General features: G+C 40.7%; 1 protein-coding gene across 1 annotated transcript; it reads left to right on the top strand.

Annotated features, from left to right (window-relative positions):
- Positions 1 to 51: 51 nt before the first annotated feature.
- LOC104156091 (phospholipase D4-like) lies at positions 52 to 6,761 on the top strand (the record flags this gene model as incomplete). The annotated part of the gene is made up of 5 exons (XM_009695269.1): positions 52 to 295; positions 1,118 to 1,257; positions 3,769 to 3,934; positions 4,865 to 4,961; positions 6,296 to 6,761. Coding segments are annotated over 5 exons (856 nt in total), but the record flags the coding sequence as incomplete, so codon positions are not given.
- Between the last annotated feature and the right edge of the window lie 11,802 nt (positions 6,762 to 18,563).

Below are 18,563 nucleotides of genomic sequence, written 5' to 3'. Positions count from 1 at the left end.
GTTCTGTTTTAGCCAAACCAGGACAGAGAAACAGCAAAGAAAACCCTGGAGGTGTCTCTTTCTGGGGCTGCAACATAATTTGCTCTCTTTGCAGGTAAAAGAGTTTGGTGCTGTGATATACAACTGCAGCTGCTTGGCCAAAGACCTCTGGAAAACATTTAGTACTTACTGGGATCTTGGACATGCTAATGCTACCATCCCATTCCCTTGGCCTCTTAATTATTCTACCTACATTAACAAGCATCGGCCTCTGGAAGCAGAATTCAATGGAATTTTGACAAAAGCCTATTTTTCTGTAAGTATGTTTTAAAATAACAAGATAGGCTGTAAACTGTGTTTAAGCATTGGCCAGAAAAGTTTCTTCAGCAGTCCTCAGTTACTTGTGTTCCAGTTGGATAATAATTCATTCTCTGGAACTACTCAAGGGTTAATCACAGAATCATCATAGAACAGTTTGGTTGGAAGGGACCTTAAAGATTATCTAATTCCAACCCCCCTGCCATGGGCAGGGACACCTTCCACTAGACCAGGTTAATCAAAGCCCCATCCAACCTGACCTTGAATACTTCCAGGGATGGGGCATCCACAGCTTCTCTGGGCAACCTGTTTCAATACCTTACCACCCTCACGGTTAAGAATTTCTTCCTAATATCCAATCTAAATCTTCCCTCTTCCAGTTTAAAGCCATTGCCCCTTGTCCTATCACTACATGCCCTTGTAAAAAGTTCCTCCCCAGCTTTCTTGCAGGCCTCCTTTAGGTACTGGAAGGCTGCTCTAAGGTCTCCCTGGAGCCTTCTCTTCTCCAGGTTGAACAACCCCAACTCTCTCAGCCTATCTTCATGGGAGAGGTGCTCCAGCCCCTCCAGGGTCAACCCAGCTCAGGCTGTCAGGTAGTATGGCAAGAATGGGGTGCAGGTCTCCTTTAATCACCTGTGGGCTCAATATATCAATAAGTATCTGACCCATCAGGAGATGGAAGGCATGAGGAATGATAGTGGCCCACCTCAAGTGCTTTGTGCTATAGTAATGAAAACTGAACAGATCTGAATATAAATGAATCGCAGTCTGACCGAAAAAAAAGATGAAATCACTGACGTCTGTGTTTTCTTCTTTACAGGCTTCTCCTCCAGCATTTTGTCCAGAAGGTCGCACTCATGACCTCTTTGCTATAATTAGTATTATCAGTGAGGCACAGAAATTTGTCTATGTTTCTGTTATGGAATATTTCCCTACCAGTCGTTTCATTCGTCCAGAAAGGTACAATTTTAATTCTAAGCAAATCAGTTGACTGCACTATTTAAAGGAAAAATATACTATTCCCCCACTTCTGCAATTAAAATATTCAGAGTGCAGACAACTGAGGCTTTGCTCTGCATTCATGACCACCTCATGGACTGTGCAAATACTGATGCGACAGGAAGGATGGTATCCAATACTGCCCATGCGCTTCACTAGCATTTTAAAGCAGCCTCCTCTGGTCTTCACACAGCAAGAAAACTGTGAAGTGCCAGACTAGGGACAGTCAGGTACAGCACCCTTCAAAATACAACAGAGCAACTTTATGAATAGAGAGAGGAACGGGAACAGCAGAAATATATCTGACATCAGACTTTTCAGAGAAAATATTGCTTTGCTCCCCTCTTCTGCTCCTGTTTCTCTCTTTCTGTTCTTTACTTCTGAAGACTCTTGACTTCTGGCTCTGCTGCCTATTTCATGTACTTGACCCACAGTTTAGAGAGTGATTCTTAACTATCCTTGCCAACCTTTGCAATGATAGCTGAAACAGTCTCTAAAAGAAACTTCTGGGCTTTTATTTTCCGGTTTTTATAATTCCATCTAAGGACATCCAAGTTCCTGAATCACGCTGGATGCATGCAGCAGCAGCTCTCAAAGAGAAGGTGGTAGTGGTGATCTGGAGTGACCAAACTGTGTGTGGTGGACCACGACCATGGTCCCAGTGGGCTGCCTAAGGTCACAGCAGAATTATGCAGACTCTGCACATCAAGTCAAATCTGAGTAACGCAGAAAGTTAGTCAGTCATGGGGCAACCACTAAGACTTCAAATCCTCTTAGATACGCTTGAATTAGGAAGTTTACATGCAACCAAGTGCTCTGAGTATTATCTACTTACAATATTTCTGAGTTTTCCAGTTGTCCAAATAATCTGACTGAGAAAGAAGTTCAAGCGAAATAATTATGTACAATATGGATTGTAAAGAATAAGGTGAGCTCTAGGTTGCCATTTAGCCAGAATGATATACCATGCATCATGTCCTGTGGTGTGACTGTGTAAAGTCTCTGTTGTTCAGCTGGGCATGTGTGTGTTAGCAGGAAGAGTGTAGGATAATAAATAGACACAGATAATTCCACTGTCCTTGAGACAAAATCTCAGACCAGCTTCTCCTTGGAGGATATTTTTTATAAATCAAACATCTGAGAGGATTTTTGGTTTCTGTGTTGTACGGTTGAATCTCTGGGTTTCTCATCTGCTGCTTTTAGCTAAGAATAGGTTCACCGAAAGTCTCTCTTCCCCCTCAGGAATGAGTGTGTTAATACTCCTCATTCTTCATCTGAAGCCTTAATCCACAATTTGTGACATCTAGGGCCTGATCAGATGCAAACAAGAGTTTGAAAGGCCTAGGGAAAGCATCGTAGGGCCTCAGGCTATCTCCACAGCAACCAGCTGTAGTGCAATGAATTGAGGCTGATTAGTTCAGGTTAGGTTCCTCCAGCAGCTGAGGCAGAGGGAACAAAGCTGCTGTCTTAATGCCCGACTGTTAATCAACTAGAAACTGATATATTTTAAAAATGGAAACTGTTCAAAACCAGCATTTCTAAATAGCATGTTTTTCCAAGTTTTTCAGGATCTACAAGTCAGCCTGAGCCTGAAAGCACATGACGGGCCTGTTGATCATGATAGGATGACATGCAAGGGAGGATTAGAGAATTCCGGCATTTGTACATAAGACCAAAAGGAATAATTTAGGCAAATTAATTCATCATTGCTCATGGGACTGTAAGCAAGTGCCGGACCTCTCTCTGTATCAGTCCTGCAGTCTGTACTAAAGATGCTTGTCTTCCTCTGTGCAGCACTTGTTAGGCTCTACGGAATGAAAATGCTACATGGGCATTTCGGGCGAAGGATGTTAAAAATTTTGCTCTAAGCTACTGCCAACACAAGTGTCAGGAAAATGGACATCCCCGTGTTCACAAGAGCATAGCTGTGTTTGTAACCTCGAGGGCACATGGCATACTAAAGAGGGCAAGGAGGGATGGGGAGCAATAGAGCCTGTCCATGCTGGCTGATAGCACAGGACCACTGCAGACACTAGAAACAGTCTCCAGGGTCCTGAAATGGCCATATTCTGCAAAATGGCTCTTAGGCTTTCTTCTGGGCTCTGCACTGTCCTTTTTACTTCATGCTGCATGATCTGTCTTTACACTGCAGTTACTATTGATACTTTTAGTTTCCTAAGAAAATGAGCATGATGGCACCATGCATGCACTTTACTAAGCTTTAAAATTTTTGATCAATTTCAACTGAATTTGGCAGAGACTGGAGGTCTCAAAACACACTGTGAAAAGGACTGGCTGGGTAAAAGGCAGAAATCTTATTTATACCTCCAGTGAAGGCACAAGTGCTACTCTTACTAGACATCAGAAATCCCATCTGTGCACAGCGCCACTTGTATTCTCAGTTTATTGTCACAGCTTTCTGCCGAACTGTTTCAAAAATATCTCTTTTTCCACCTGCCTACTTTTCTCTAGATACTGGCCAGCCATTGACAATGCTCTAAGACGTGCAGCTTTCAACTACCAAGTACGAATCCGGCTTCTGGTCAGCTGCTGGACTCACTCTGACCCAGCCATGCTCTACTATCTGAGGTCCCTGCGTGCTCTCAACAACCCACATGCTCACATCAGTGTTGACGTGGTATGATAAGAAACTTGATTTTGGAAAGACAGCTTGAGGATATGAGCCCCACACTGATTTTTGAGTCTAAGCTGCCAGTTGCATGTGCAAGTACCAGATTTTAAAGAAGCCAGTTGTCCATTGTTGCAGTGACTGTTTCAGGTCCTTGAGAAAATAAGGCCCAAGAGACAATCTTTGAGGAAGCATCTATTGCAAGCTACTAGTGATCTCAAAGGACGTGTTTAGCTGCAGCACTTTTGACATTATCCAGTTTCTTTTGCTGAGCACCATTACAGTAATAGTTTATATGGCAACTTAGTGCTCTTCTCATAGACCTTTTCCTGTATGGAATACCTTAAACTGGTCTAATTACTATCAGTTTTTTACAATTGAAAGCTCTGCTGACTGCCTATACAAATGGACCTTGATGCAGTTACCACGATAGAGAGAAGTCACAGAAGTAAGGAGGAATGGGTTTTAGCAAAAAAAAAAAAAAAAAAAGGAACAAAAATTTAGATTTTAGTAAGAGTTAATACAAAAAGTTAGGCATTATCGTTGCCTGCAGTACCCCTCATGTCTGTGATCAGCCCATTCTAGCACAAAATAAGAGCAGCAATCAGTGGTAAATGCAGATCTATTTCTATTAAACAGCTGCCTAAAACTGCATTTAATTGTCTGCCCTGTAATGATAATAGCTGTGCACTAATGGAACATTGTGAAGCAGACATTATCCTTATCTGATCTCAATTGCTTATCCAGTTTTATGTATAGTGGAAGTATTATTTGTTAGTTTTCTTGGATAAAAGTAAAATCTCTTTTATGGTACATTTAATAACAGTGTGTGGAATATTCTCTTCTGTTCTTTCTGTATTATTCTATTCTTTGTCCAATTATGCAGTCTGTTCCTCACTCTGGTATTTCTATTTATGTTTTTAATTTCTCTCCCTCCAGAAACTCTTCATTGTTCCAGTTCTGAATCACACAAATATTCCTTATGGGAGAATGAATCACAACAAATATATGGTCACTGATAAAGTAGCCTATATTGGTATGTATTCCATTATTCCAAATACTTACAGTATCTTCAGATCTATAGGACTGAGACTGAGATAGGATGAGCTGCAATATCAAAGAAGACCTCATTTCGCCATGTAAAGCAGATAAACATATCAAAGTATATGGCTTTATTAGAATGTCTGCCCTGGGTAAAGAAGTAGAGATGTGAAGGGGAGACAATAATGTAGGTCAGGTTCAGTAAGAGATTATTTCATATGATTGTGAACCATTCAGAACAGAGCATGACAAGTCTGAGTGCACAGCCTGTGACAAGCACAGTAGGAATTTCACAGACTGTGCGCTCAGAATGATGCAGTGATAGCTGACGCTGTAGTATATAACGTTGTCGTGCTTTAATAAAAAGAAATTGCTGGGAGGAATTAATTCCACGCACTGTTTGTTGAACAGAACTCTAGGAAAGGAAATGAGAAAACAGCAATGTCAATTGCTGCTCAGTTCCTGGAAGTCAGGATGGTGTTTATTTTTCACTCTTTTATTAGGATCCCTCAAAAAAAGGAATGTGAAAGGGCTCTGTCATTAGAGTCAGCTCATCCTCCAAGCAATGCAAACCAGCAAATAGCCTGATATTCCAACAGGCTGAGGACTTGCAACTCCAATTGCTTTTACTAGAACTTGTTTCTTACCGACTTGTCTTTCGAAGACAGATATGCAGACAATTGGTTTCCATGCCTAAGCACCTTCTGGAATTGACAGTAGATTTTTCTGGCTAAGGCAAACACCAGAAGTGCTAAATGATAAAATGCGTATTTTTTCACAGTGTTTGATTTTCTGAATTGTGGTAGCTTTGGAGAGAGCCCTAGACAATGTCTACAGCTGGATTCTCAGCTTTGCTGCTTTAAAAGTGGGCATTGCATGCTGAGTTCAGAACAGCTCCTGAGGATTTATTGATCAAGGGTCCAGTTTCTCCTCTTGTTTTCCTTTAACAAGTACAGAGAATTAAGTTCATTAAGTATTTTTTTTCTTTAAACACAAAACCCCATACCAAACACTGACTTTTACTCCTCTTAATGCCCAAATGTTGCACTCTATTCCCATATTTATAATGAGTAGATTCATGCACCTCTGTCACACGCTGTAAGGAATCAGAAGGTTATGAAGCTTCAGGGTTGCAGTTAATACTGACTTTCCAAAACCTGAGGTCTGGAATAAGAAGGAGGTGACCTGATTTTTGCTGCTCCATTGGTCCTAATGAGATTTGCAGTTGTACAGCAAATCAGCAAAGCTAGGCAATGTGGACAAGTATGGAGATCAAACAGAACAGTGGGAAATGAATGTTTTCTAATTAGCTACTTTTCCATTGCATAGGGACTTCCAATTGGTCAGAAGATTACTTCATTAATACAGCTGGCGTGGGACTAATTATCAAACAGAATTTGACCAACCTGCAAAGAAGGCAACTGCCTATCCAGGAACAATTAAAAAATCTTTTTGAGCGAGATTGGAATTCCAAATACGCAGTGAATCTGGACGATGTGCAGGGACAGAAAGACTGTAACTGGAGAGGCAGACTCTGAAGTGAATTGAAATATATATTTAAAATAGAAACAAAAAAATATTTTTGAATCTTGTTCCTTGTGCAAAACAAGGAGCTTTCTTCTTTATGTCTTTGTCAGAGAAATCGCTTCCTTGTGGTGTCCACATTGTTTGATGATGCAAGAACTTCTCATAGTTGACTCTACCTGCAAAACCATTAGTCAGTGTGTGACATTTCCTTTTTTGTGTGATTACTTCATTCCAGAGTTAATGAAATGCATACAGTATTATATGACAAGCTGTCTGATGGTAAAGCAAACGTGGAAGATAGAACCAGATCTTAATACATCAGAGACGTAGATCATTATTGCTGTGCTATTTTATCTTAGGAAGCTATGTGTTTCAACCTTAATGTTCTATTAACAGTGTTTGCTTACATGTGTTTTAAGCATATTTTTAATAAACTCCTGTAAGATTTGAGCCAAATAAGTAATCATATACAATAGCGAGGGCAGATTTTTTAAAAGCATTTAGGAATTAGAAGTACAGGGAAATATTTAACCATTAAAGTGTTGAGGCTAGTCACCAGAGTTAAATGCCTGGGATTTAAATCCTGGGGCCAGCTTCCAGCTCAGATACGCTGGACCCCTGAGTGTCTGGGGATGTTTGGATGTCTGTGTGCTGGCCCCATGCAGCAAATAGGATGGGAGGAGCGGGGCAAAGCTGCTGCGTGAGCGCTGGTGTGGCAAAGGCATCCCAGCTGCACTGTGGGCAGTGCTTGGAGAGCCTCCTTGCTCTTTTAGGGCTCTCCTGGTGCTGGCCCTGACCAGCGTTGTGTCTCTGGGCTGCTGTTTCTTTTGCAATCACACAGGGACCATAAACCTGAGCCATCTGGTGCCATATGTCCATATCCACCACTGCGTGATGGCTCTACCCTAGGTAACTCTCAGAAGTGATAGGAAAGGAAAGCAGGGCATGTGCTCCAGCCATGGAGTGGTGAGAGTGACACTGGGCTGGGGGTCTGGGAACCTCACCAGGGCTGAGCGCCTTTGCCTGACACTGGAAGTGGAGTTGCAAAGAGAACTTTTTGCTTTGGGACTGATGTACAACAGAGGCGGGAGAGTCCATGGCGAAAGCCCTGAGCGTGGCTCCACAGGAGGGCTGGGCAAACCCCCTGTCCTGGCACTTTGTCTCTGAGCTTTGTGAATACACACAAATCCCCATACAAATAAGGCCCCTTCCCCATGAGGTATTTTGGACATGATCCTAAGCAATTTTCCACTTTTTGGTTTCAAGGCTGCTCCTTAGCTATCTCTTCCTGACACTTCCAAGATTCCTTGGATTGTTTTATCCACCATTACAAATCAATGCTCTCCTCCTCTATTTCTTTTCTAGAGGCTGCTTAATATTTTGAGATTTCCATTCACTAATTAAAATTTCTGGCAAAATAGAACCTCCCCAGTGGGTTTTCACTAGCTCCATTACACAGCCTTATTATCCTGTACCAACAACTATATCCGACCATGCGCTGTATTAATACCTGCATGCAAGAACGACATTAGACAGATTTTTTTCCCAGTGCACTGAGCATATGTGAATGGTGGGTCAGTTTGAAAATCTTTTTGAGAAGTTACATCTTTAACCAACAAAACTATTTTCTACAGATGAGTGCGCTCCTCTAGATGGCACTCGAAGCTACGTTTTCACTGGTTTTTGGGGGGGTGGATATTGCAGGAATAAGAAGAAAAGTTCTTTCTCCTGTACTTGTGAGCTCAAATTTGACTGTGCTGGATAAGTTGTCAGTGGGACAGAGTTTTTGGGCAAGCTGGGAGACTTGTCTTCTGGTAATATAAGATTCACGTGGGATAAGGTTCAGCTTATAAAGGAAAAAAATTATGCTTATGAGAGTGCTCTTTTATTTTCTTTACTGGCATCATGTGTGTTGTTTCTCCTCCATGTATGAAGGAGGGGCTTACGATTAAGATAATGAACTAGATCTAAGAGGAACTTGAGTTTATTTCCCTGGTTTCTTGTGAGACTTTTTATGTCCCTTCATAGCTTGATTCTAATTTACTTGTTGTCTATTACAAAGGTAGAATACGGTGTAAATTATAACCAGGTTTTGAGTCTCTTAGTGCTTTTCTTTTCCATTTATGAAACAGGGTTAATAATAGTCCCTATCCACCCACCTGTTGTTTGTCTCTTTCATTTAGATTATGATTTCTTCAAGTTAAGGACTGTACCAAATGTAAACTGGGGCCTCCAGTAGTGTTCATTAGCATTTATTATCCTTGGATGGATTTTGTAGTTTGGTCGCAGGCAGTTCAGATTTTTCTCAGTATTGGTTTATTCATGTCCAGAAAAAGTTGCTGGTTTGGATCTTGACCATGGATACTCTGATCAGCTCATCTCATGTACCTGTGTTATGATGGAGTACAACTTCAGTGAACCAGCCCGGCTTTACCTGAGTGGGTTTCACGCAGAGCTACTGCACGTCCAGAGCATGCGGAGCTGCCAGCAGTCTCATTTCTGAGAGTGCCTGCTTTGGTGCAGTGCCTTGCAGCTACAGCCCTGCTGACAGCAATGCAGATGACAGCAAGACAGAACACAGAATCGATTTGGTTGGAAGAGACCTCTGGGATCATCGAGTCCGACCTTTGCCCTAACACCACCATGTCAGCTAGACCATGGCACTGAGTACCACGTTCAGTCTTTTCTTAAACACCTCCAGGGATGGGGACTGCACCACCTCCCTGGGCAGCCCATTCCAATGCCTAACGACCCCTTCTGTGAAGAAATGCCTCCTAATGTCTAACCTGAACTTCTCCTGGTGAAGTTTCAGACTACTCCCTCTTGTCCTGTCATTGGCTGCCTGGGAGAAGAGGCCAACCCCCACCCTCCTTTCAGGTCGTTGTAGACAGTGATCAGGTCTCCCCTCAGCCTCCTTTTCTCCAGGCTAAACACCCCCAGCTCCCTCAGCCGCTCCCCATCAGACTTGTGCTCCAGGCCCTTCACCACCTTCGTTGCCCTTCTCTGGACTCGCTCCAGCACCTCAAGGTCTTTCTTGTAGTGAGGGGCCCAAAACTGAACACAGCACTCGAGGTGCAGCCTCACCAGTGCCGAGTACAGGGGGACGATCACTTCCCTGGTCCTGCTGGCCACGCTATTTCTGATACAAGCCAGGATGCTGTTGGTCTTCTTGGCTACCTGGGCATACTGCTGGCTCATGTTCAGCTGGCTGTCAACCAGGACCCCCAGGTCTTTTTCTGCTTGACACTTTCCAGCCACTGTTCCCCAGCCTGTAACGCTGCATGGGTTTTTTGTGGCTGAAGAGTGGGACTCGGCACTTGTTCTTGTTGAACCTCATGCCATTGGTCTCAGCCCATCAATCCAGCCTGTCCAGGTCCCTCTGGAGAGCCTTCCTACCCGCCAGTAGATCAACACTCCCACCTAACTAGAACCTAGCTGGTTCCATAGGTTTATGAGGTCATAGGACTATGAAGTCACCTGGCTTCACACATTAGACACCAACTTGTTCCAAAAGCTTTAGTATTCTGTTTACATTTTTTTTGCCCATTACCCAGGATTTTCCTTTCCCAGTTGTTGCAGATAAATCGTATCTTCGTTGCTTTCATCCAGGTACTGAGAAAACTTCATCTACCATTTATGTTGTATCAGTCTACACTTAATTTTTTGACAGTCATAAATACCTCCATAATCCCTGGAAGATAGCTCTTGTGTCATGACCACTGACTCACGGACCTCTGCGCTCTGCAGCTTCTTTAGGAGGGGAAGCGGAGAGGGAGGTGCTGAGCTCTCCCTGGTATCCAGTTATAGGATGCGTGGGAATTGTTCAAAGTTGCATCAGAGGAGGTTCAGACTTGACATTAAGAAGCATTTCTTTCCCAAGAGGATGGTTGAACACTGGAACAGGCTTCGTCGAGAGGTGCTCAATGCCCTGTGCCTGTCACTGTTTGAGAGGCATTTTGACAATACACTTAATAACGTGCATTAACTTTTGGTCAGCCATGAAGGGGTCAGGCAGTTGATTTGATGATGGTTGTAGGTCCCCTCCAATTAAACTATTCTGTTCTGTTCACTCTATTCTATTCTATTCCATTCCATTCTATCTTCATATGTATTATCTCATTCAGGATTAATTTTGGCTGTCTTACCTTTGAGATATGTGAGAAGTCCTGCTTCAAATATAACAACGAAATAGCCAACCAATAGAAATGTATTAACAATGCATGAACTTACTGAGGTGGGAGTGTCTTTCTTTTTAATGCATTTATACCTTCTTTTGCATGTCAAATCACAGTTGTAAGTTTGTTTGGCTAGAGATTGTACTTAGATGTTTAGCTGAACAGCGTGATTTTTCAGATGTTAAAAAATAAGTAGCAGTAATCAAGGAAACCTACCACAGTTAAAAGAACAACCTGAGCATCTCGAACTAAGTATGCAGGTGGGGTCAGAATCAGGCTGTTGACAAAATGTCTGTTTTCAGCAGGTTTCTGTTTGTGCCCCTTGCACCCTTTTGAGCTCCATTCTTAGCTCTTCCTGCTGTCAGACTCTTAGGTAATAACTTGTTAACCTGGCTGCTTTTTCGCTAACCTTTCTCAAAGCTGACAGTAGCCTGTTTGGAGGAAGATTTTGTTGCTGCTTCTTTTCTCTACTGCTCTTCCCTTAACTATTTCATTCATCTTTTAAAAACATCATAGTGATTATTGCTCTGATTTTGTCACCTTTGCACCAGACTCCTACATTCAGTGCTGTCTAGGTGGATTCCTACTTGTGGGTGTAAGTAAATGGACATTACCTGAGAAGCATTTTATGTGAAGGCTGCTTTGCAGGCACAGGTGAGCTGCTGTTAGAATGGGATGTCCTTTATTTCATACATTACCTTTTTCTGGACTCAGTTTTTCTGTCTCGATCACAACGTTTTCCTCAGTCCTGGTATATGCCATTGCTGTCTGATGTGGTAATTTTGGGTCTGTTGAACAATGACTTCTATACTTAGGGAAACTTCAGGAAATGTTGCGTAATCCAAATAAATGATACATGCCTAACACTTATGTGAACAGTCTCTTCAGAGATAATTAGGATTCTCTTTAGAATAACTGCCAGCAGTTCTCTTTAGAATATTTAAGCCTACTGTAAAGGTATAGAAATGAAGAACATCTCAAGCTACAGATGGTTAGACAACCAAGTATACTTCCTTTACAACCCAGTTTCTAAGTGTTTTGCTGCGTCTGCTTTCCCTGCTCGAAGTAGAATATGGAGAAAGAAAATACAGGATAAGAAAACTACTATAATGAAGCATGTCTGCACATGCCAATCTATAAAACTCAGGATTGTAACGAGTGAAAAGTCTCCATTACCACCATATTTAGAACCTGTGCTGTCATTAAGCAGCCACTTCAGCAGATAGTGGGGTATATTGAAACATTCTGCAAATTTAAGCTGAGATTTTCAGAATCAGAAAATGCTAACAGCACTACCAATAACTCACACTATTCAAGTTATTATTCATATGATGAGTTTATTGTGAATTAAGAATACAGACAGTGTTTTAATGATCCATGTGAAGGCTGTCACATATGCACTCTGGTTTTCGTTGTGCACTTGAGGGAAGCATTAAAATAAACAAAGAAGCAAATAATTATATACATCTCCTTTCCCAGAAAATCTTTGAAGCAATTCCACCAGTGTGGCAGATCATTCTGTGCATTTAACTATCGAGTAAATATATACATTAAAATTTATTTATCCACATTTTAATAATTATTCTTTGTCAGCAGGTTTTATTTTGGTATCTTAAAAATGTGAATTAGTTATATGGTTTTTGGTCTTGAATTTATTCTGTTGGTGTTTTTTAAATTCTTTTAAGGCTAAATATGACCCATCACAATATTAAAAAAAAGAGAAGAGAGGAAGAGTTAAAGTGTTAGTCTCTCTACACTAGTATTTTGTTTTTATTTTGCATTTTAAAATGTTTGTGGAATATACATATGATCTTAGCTGAAATAAAGAAAAATATTTTAATATGAAAGCAAAAGTAGGTCAGAAAGGTCCAAAATCTAAACAGGTAAGTATTGTTCTCATAGTACTAGTTTATACTCCATTCTCCAAATAATCTATAAACTAAACATAACTGGTATGTTTTTGAGAAGCTTATTTAACAAGTCTTTTTGCTATCATCAAGCCTTTCAACAGTTTACTTTCATGGTTCAGATATCTTTTCAGACTTTGCTAAAACTACAGGCTCCTCTGTACCTGTAATAATTGTTGCCTTTGGGGCAAATTTGAAGAAATCAGTATTTCTATTAGTGAACAGTATGGCACATCCATGTACTTGAAAATTTAAATGTGGTAAATTTTGTTCAACTGTTTTGATGAATATCAGCTTTGGTTTTGTTTAATTTTCAGTTACTAAAAAATTAAGAAAACATTTTTTCTGTACATGTAGATTATTTTATTTTCATTGAGGGTTCAGAAAAGAAAATCTTCATTTGGTTGTATCTCCAGGAATATTAGATTGACTATCTTTTTCTTCCTCCAACAAGATCAGCTCAGTTCTTGCTGAAGATGTCACAATAGTTCGAGCAACTGGAACATTAGATGAGGCCCCATCAATTTCAACTTTTTCAGCCTCTGTTGTTTGTTTAGGTGATAAGCTTTCTTGTGCATCAAAAAATACATCAGGTTTATCTGATGGGCTATCTTCATCTGAGATTCTTACCTCTTTATAACCCATCTCTTCCTTGTCAACAGTCTTAGCCTTTTTGGAAGGAGATGTGAAACCAAGCTTGGGAAATCTAAACCATCCAGTTTTTTCTGTTTGCTTAGAAGAATCATTATCTGATGTGTCAGCAGGTTTCACATCTTCTGGAACTGATTTTTTTACTTCTGTTTTTGAATCTGTGCTTGTTTCATCACCAGAAGATGAAAAGCCAATACTTGGAAGCCAAAATTTGAATCTTCCAGGAGATCTTTTACTATCAGTCTTTTCTTTTTCATTGGTTATGTCTTTTTCTTCATCTTCTAGTGCTTCAACTACATCCTCATCTTTAGAGAGAGGACCTGCAGTTATTCCCTCTGATGACTTATCGGGAAGACTCTCTTCGAGTTCACTGGAAGGCTTTACTTCAACAGCAGATGTTTTCAACTTTGGCAAACTTAATTCTCCACTAGATTCTTCAGTCTCTCTGTATGGTTTATCAGATAGTTTAAGCTCAGCACTGCCATTCCTCTGTGCTGCTACTCCGAAGCTTTCATCAGCACATTTAGGTTTGCTCACTGATACATCTTCTGTTGAAGATGGCTGCTGGACTAGCACTTCTAAGTTGCTATGTGATTCAGGCAACTTCACCTTAAGCAATGAGAATCCCAAAGTAGCAGTTTTGACTTCTGATGAGAGAATCTCTGATTCTTTCAGTATTTCAGTAGTGTAAATCTCGCACTTTTCAATAGCAACATGTTCAGGTTCTACTTTCTCACTCACTTCTTGGCCCTCTACATAAGACCAATGAATGTCTTGCCCTGCATTTGAAAGAGAGGACTCTATGGTAGTAGTCATCTGTGCTGTTTTAATGTCAGGTTCAGTCAGTGTTAGAATTTTGCTTTTTGCTTTTTGAATACCACCCTCTAGAGCCACTGGTGTTTCTTCAGGGATAGCAGAGCTTGCTTGCAGTTGCACTACTTCAATGTCAGTACTAGATCCCTTTGGATCTGTTACCACTTTTGACACTGAAACATCAGCTTCTGTTGGGAGAGCTTTGAAAGTGAATCTTGGTATTTTTAGTTTGGGAATTTTTATATTTACTTCTGGGCCACCCTGTGATGTGTCCACTGTTGCCACTGTTATTCTGGCAAATGCTTCCTTATGATCTAGAGCAGGACTTTTCAGGCCAATAGATCCTTCTGATTTTTGAAACTGCATTTCTGCTGTGCCTATATCAGTTTTAGATACTGAATCAGCTTCTGACTTTGGCAAATTGATATCATCTTCAAAACCTTTGGCTTCTGGATGCACCACTTCAAACTTTGGAATCTTAAAATTGTACGTTTTAATTTTACTTGTTTCTGCTCTATCTTCTACTTGCACTGCCACCCCTGCAGACATGTTCTTTTCAACACTTTTCACTTGAAATTTCATTTCAGGATCTATTCTAGCAATTTTAACATCCATCATCACGCCTGGAACTTCTACCTTTAGATCTTCCAGCTTAGCTGTAACATAAACACCATCTTCTGATCCCTTTGTTGTAGATCGTTCACATGTAGGCCTTTCTAATTGGCTTCCTTCACTATCTTTTCCCATAGTTTTCATCTCACCCTTTATCTTTCCTTTTTTAATTATTGCTTCTTGATTTTGAATATCTAGCTCTTCCTTTGGAAGACTAACATCTATTTTCTCCTGTGTTGCATCCAGAGCAATTTCAGCTGATGGTGGTTTACATCCTACTCCTGAAGTCTCTAACTTAGTGGAACTTTCTACCTTTGGGACTTCTGTATCCTGTGATTTGACTTTATGCTGTTGAAGAGTCAGAGTACATGTAGGAAACCTATTTGTTAAACTGTTGTCTTTGTCAATTTCTGAAGCACTTAGGTATGATTTAGACAATTCTACTGAAGACACTGTGAATTCGGACGTATGCATTCTTTGTCCTTCAGCACCACGCTTAACTATGTCTGCGTAAGTTTCAGTTTTTTGAATATTTACTCTACTATCTGTTCTTTCTGTGGATAACAAAGTATCTCCTTCCAACTTTGACAAGCTAACATCAGAACTCCTCACAGAATCTCCTAATTTTGGAATCCCTTCTTTTCCAATAGTAATTTCAGCGACTGCATGTGGTAATGAGAGGGTATTTTCAGGAATACTTGTTTCAGTTTGTACTTCGGCAGAGAGAATGCCTGCCTGAGCTTTTTCCATACTTCTTTCAATATCAGCATCATCTTTTTTTTCCTTTAAGGATGTCCTGCCAAATGCAGGTATTCTGAATTTTGGCATTTTAAACCATCCCTGATGTTCTTCAGTCTGAACTTCTTCAGCTTTTATTTCATGATGTTCTTTTAATTTGATTTCTTCCTCCTCAAGGCTCTCAATAGCTCCTTCTGTCATTGGTTTAGACACTGACTGGGGGCTTATGTCTACCTTTGGAGCTTTGATGCCAGCTGTCAGAACTTGGGGTGTTTTTATCTGACAAACACCTGCTCCAGGATCTGACATTTCAGATGGAAGTTCTGATGCTGGAACTCCCACAGCAATGTCAGCAATTTTGTTTGTCATTTTTAGCTGGGGTAGCTCAGCTTCTGTTTTTGGAGAACTGATATCTGTCTCTGGGCCTTTCCCTTTTGTTAGGGGGATTCCAAACTTTGGCTTCTGGAATTTGGGCATTTTAATCTTCCCTTCAGGACCTTCCAATTTCATCTTTCTTCCATCCACAAGTGATGATCTTTCTGTTACTCTTTCAGGGCTCCTCAGCTCGCTTGAAGCTGCTTCTTTGGGGAAATTAATACCTGCTTTTTGAATGGTATCTTCATGGGTAGAACTCGATTTTAGGACAACCTGTTGAAAACTCCCCTCTGAGGGAGGCAGAGCAGCATCAATCCTTGCTGAGCTGACTCCCATCTCAGTTTGGGAGGCTCCAGTTTCTATTTTGGAAAACTCCAGAGTGGGGATCTTAACATCAGCCAGTTTTATGCTTATTTGTGCCCCTTCTTCTGTCCTTTTGGAATGACTTCTTTCTATATCAGGTATCTGTATTGAATCATCACCCTTTCTTTCTGTTTTTGGAATAGTAGCATCAGCTTCAACTTTTGGTGAATGAGTCTGAGATTTGGGAACCTTGATCTTGGAGAGTGAAATTTTAGGCATAACAAATTGAGGCTTTTTAATTGGACTTTTTTGTTCAACTTTTCCTGCAGATATTTCCAGATCAAGAGCTAGCTCAGTACCTTGATCATCAGTTGCAGTTCCTCTCACTTCTGTGTCTATTCTGCTTGACATTACAGCAAGTTTATGATCTTCCAAATTTGCTCCAGAATCTGGTTTAACACTTGCTTCCTTCTTTGGTGACCAACTAAAGGATGGAAGTTTGAATTTTGGCATTTTGAAATGTCCTTCTTTCTCTTCTCCATCTCCATCTTGCTTTGTTTCCCCTTTGATTTTTAGTGTTGCATCTGAAGCCTGAATAACACTATCTGGTTTTGGGATAGAAATGTCAGCTGATGGGAGGTGAACATCAGCCCCTGATGCCTTATTGTCAGCTTCGGTAATTTTGACTTTAGGGCTGTGAGTTTCTGTTCCCGTACTACATTTCACCTCCAAATTTGGTGCTTCAACAGCAATGTCAGCTATTTCTACCATTGCTTTTAGTTCAGGAACCTTGACTTCTGATTTGGATTGGCTGACCTCCTTTTCTGACCCTTTCCCTTTAGAATGTGTAATTTCAAACTTTGGCATTTGGAATTTAGACATTTTTGTTTTCCCTTCAGGACCTTCAATTTTTATTTCTACATCACTCACAGCAATTTCATTTGATGTTCTTTCAACAATTGTGTCAGGACTCTTCACCTCAAGGGAGTCTTCAGTTATCATCTTAACATCTGAGGTGGACAGGCTGGCATTAGCAGCAGCTGATTTCAATATCAGCTCACTTTCTTTACATGTAGGAAGTATGACTTCACCTGTAGGCATGCTAAGATCCATCTCTATTTTGGAAGCTTTGACTTCTGGTTTGGAAAATTCCAAAGTCGGGACTGTAACTTTTGGCATTTTCATGCCGATTCCTGCTCCTTCTCCACCACTCCCTTTCTCAGATTTCTGTACTGAAACACCTTTTTCTTGTTTGGGACCACAAACATCAGTTTCCAGTATTGGCAGAGAGACCTGGACTTTTTGACCCTTAATTTTAGGGAATGATATCTTTGGCATGATAAATTGGGACTTCTTGTTTCTGCCCTTCTCACCCTCTTTTTCTGTTGATGTATCAAATTCCACATGAAGGTATTGATTCTCAGGGGTAGGAAATGTTAAATCAGATTCTGTGTCTCCAGATAAGGTAGACAAAGTGGGTTCTTCCAGATGTCCCTCAACTTCAGAAGGAGCAATAGCTTCTTTCTTTGGCGACCAACTAAATGAAGGCAGTTTGAATTTTGATGTTTTAGATTTATTTTCTTTTTCCTCAGTGTCCCTCTCTCCTGAAACTACTTCCTGTTCTGCCTTGCACTTTAAATCTGGGCCATGGATTTTCACTTCTAATTGTGGCACGGTAACTTCCATTGATGGGAGATTGGCATCCAAAGTTGGTGCATCCATAACAACTTCAGGTGAAGGTTTGTGCATCCTTACACTTAATTCGGCATCAGGGATCTGAGTTGGTTTTTCAATATCAGTATCTGTCATATCAGATGTTATTCTTCCCTTGAAAATTTCAGATTCCAATTTGGAAACAATGTCACCATCTCCTGGTTTTCCCTTAGACCAAGAAATTCCAAATTTAGGTTTTCGGAATTTGGGAATTTTAACTGTAAACTCTGTGTCACTCACAGCTATTTCAGCAGCTGGTGTTTTCTCTCCTGGCTTCAGACTTCCTTGCTCAAAAGAATCATCTTCACTTAAAATTTCAAAATCTGTAACTGAAAGATTCTCCTCATCAACAGGTGATATCTTTGATTCTGAGTGTGCTAGATTCATTTGAAATTTAGTAAGAGTAATATCGCCTTTTGGTAATGGAGAATCATGTCCAATTTTAGAAGAGCCAATATCAACTTTGGAGAAACCCAGGCTAGGAATTCTGAATTTAGTACTTTTAGAGCCACTATCTCCCCTATTGTCAGGAAGCACATGAGATTCGACACTGCCTGAAAAAACAGCAGGAGTCTCCTCGGTTACAGAATAACAAAAAGCTTCTGACACAGAAACGTCAAATCCAGACTTACCCTGTGCCTGAGGTTTAAAACTTTTAGAAAGGGAAACCTTAGGCATTCTAAATACAGAGCTTTTAGTTTTACCCATCTCATCCTCTTTTCCACAGGAGGAATCTAGGACAACTTCAACAGCAGGCGCTTGGATCTCGGCCCCGGGCAGGGT

The sequence above is a fragment of the Cariama cristata genome, unplaced genomic scaffold (genome assembly GCF_000690535.1).
Source record: "Cariama cristata isolate BGI_N322 unplaced genomic scaffold, ASM69053v1 scaffold41220, whole genome shotgun sequence".
Lineage (NCBI taxonomy): Eukaryota > Metazoa > Chordata > Aves > Cariamiformes > Cariamidae > Cariama > Cariama cristata.
Note: the sequence above shows the minus strand (reverse complement) of the source record. Positions and strands in the feature narration are given on the sequence as shown.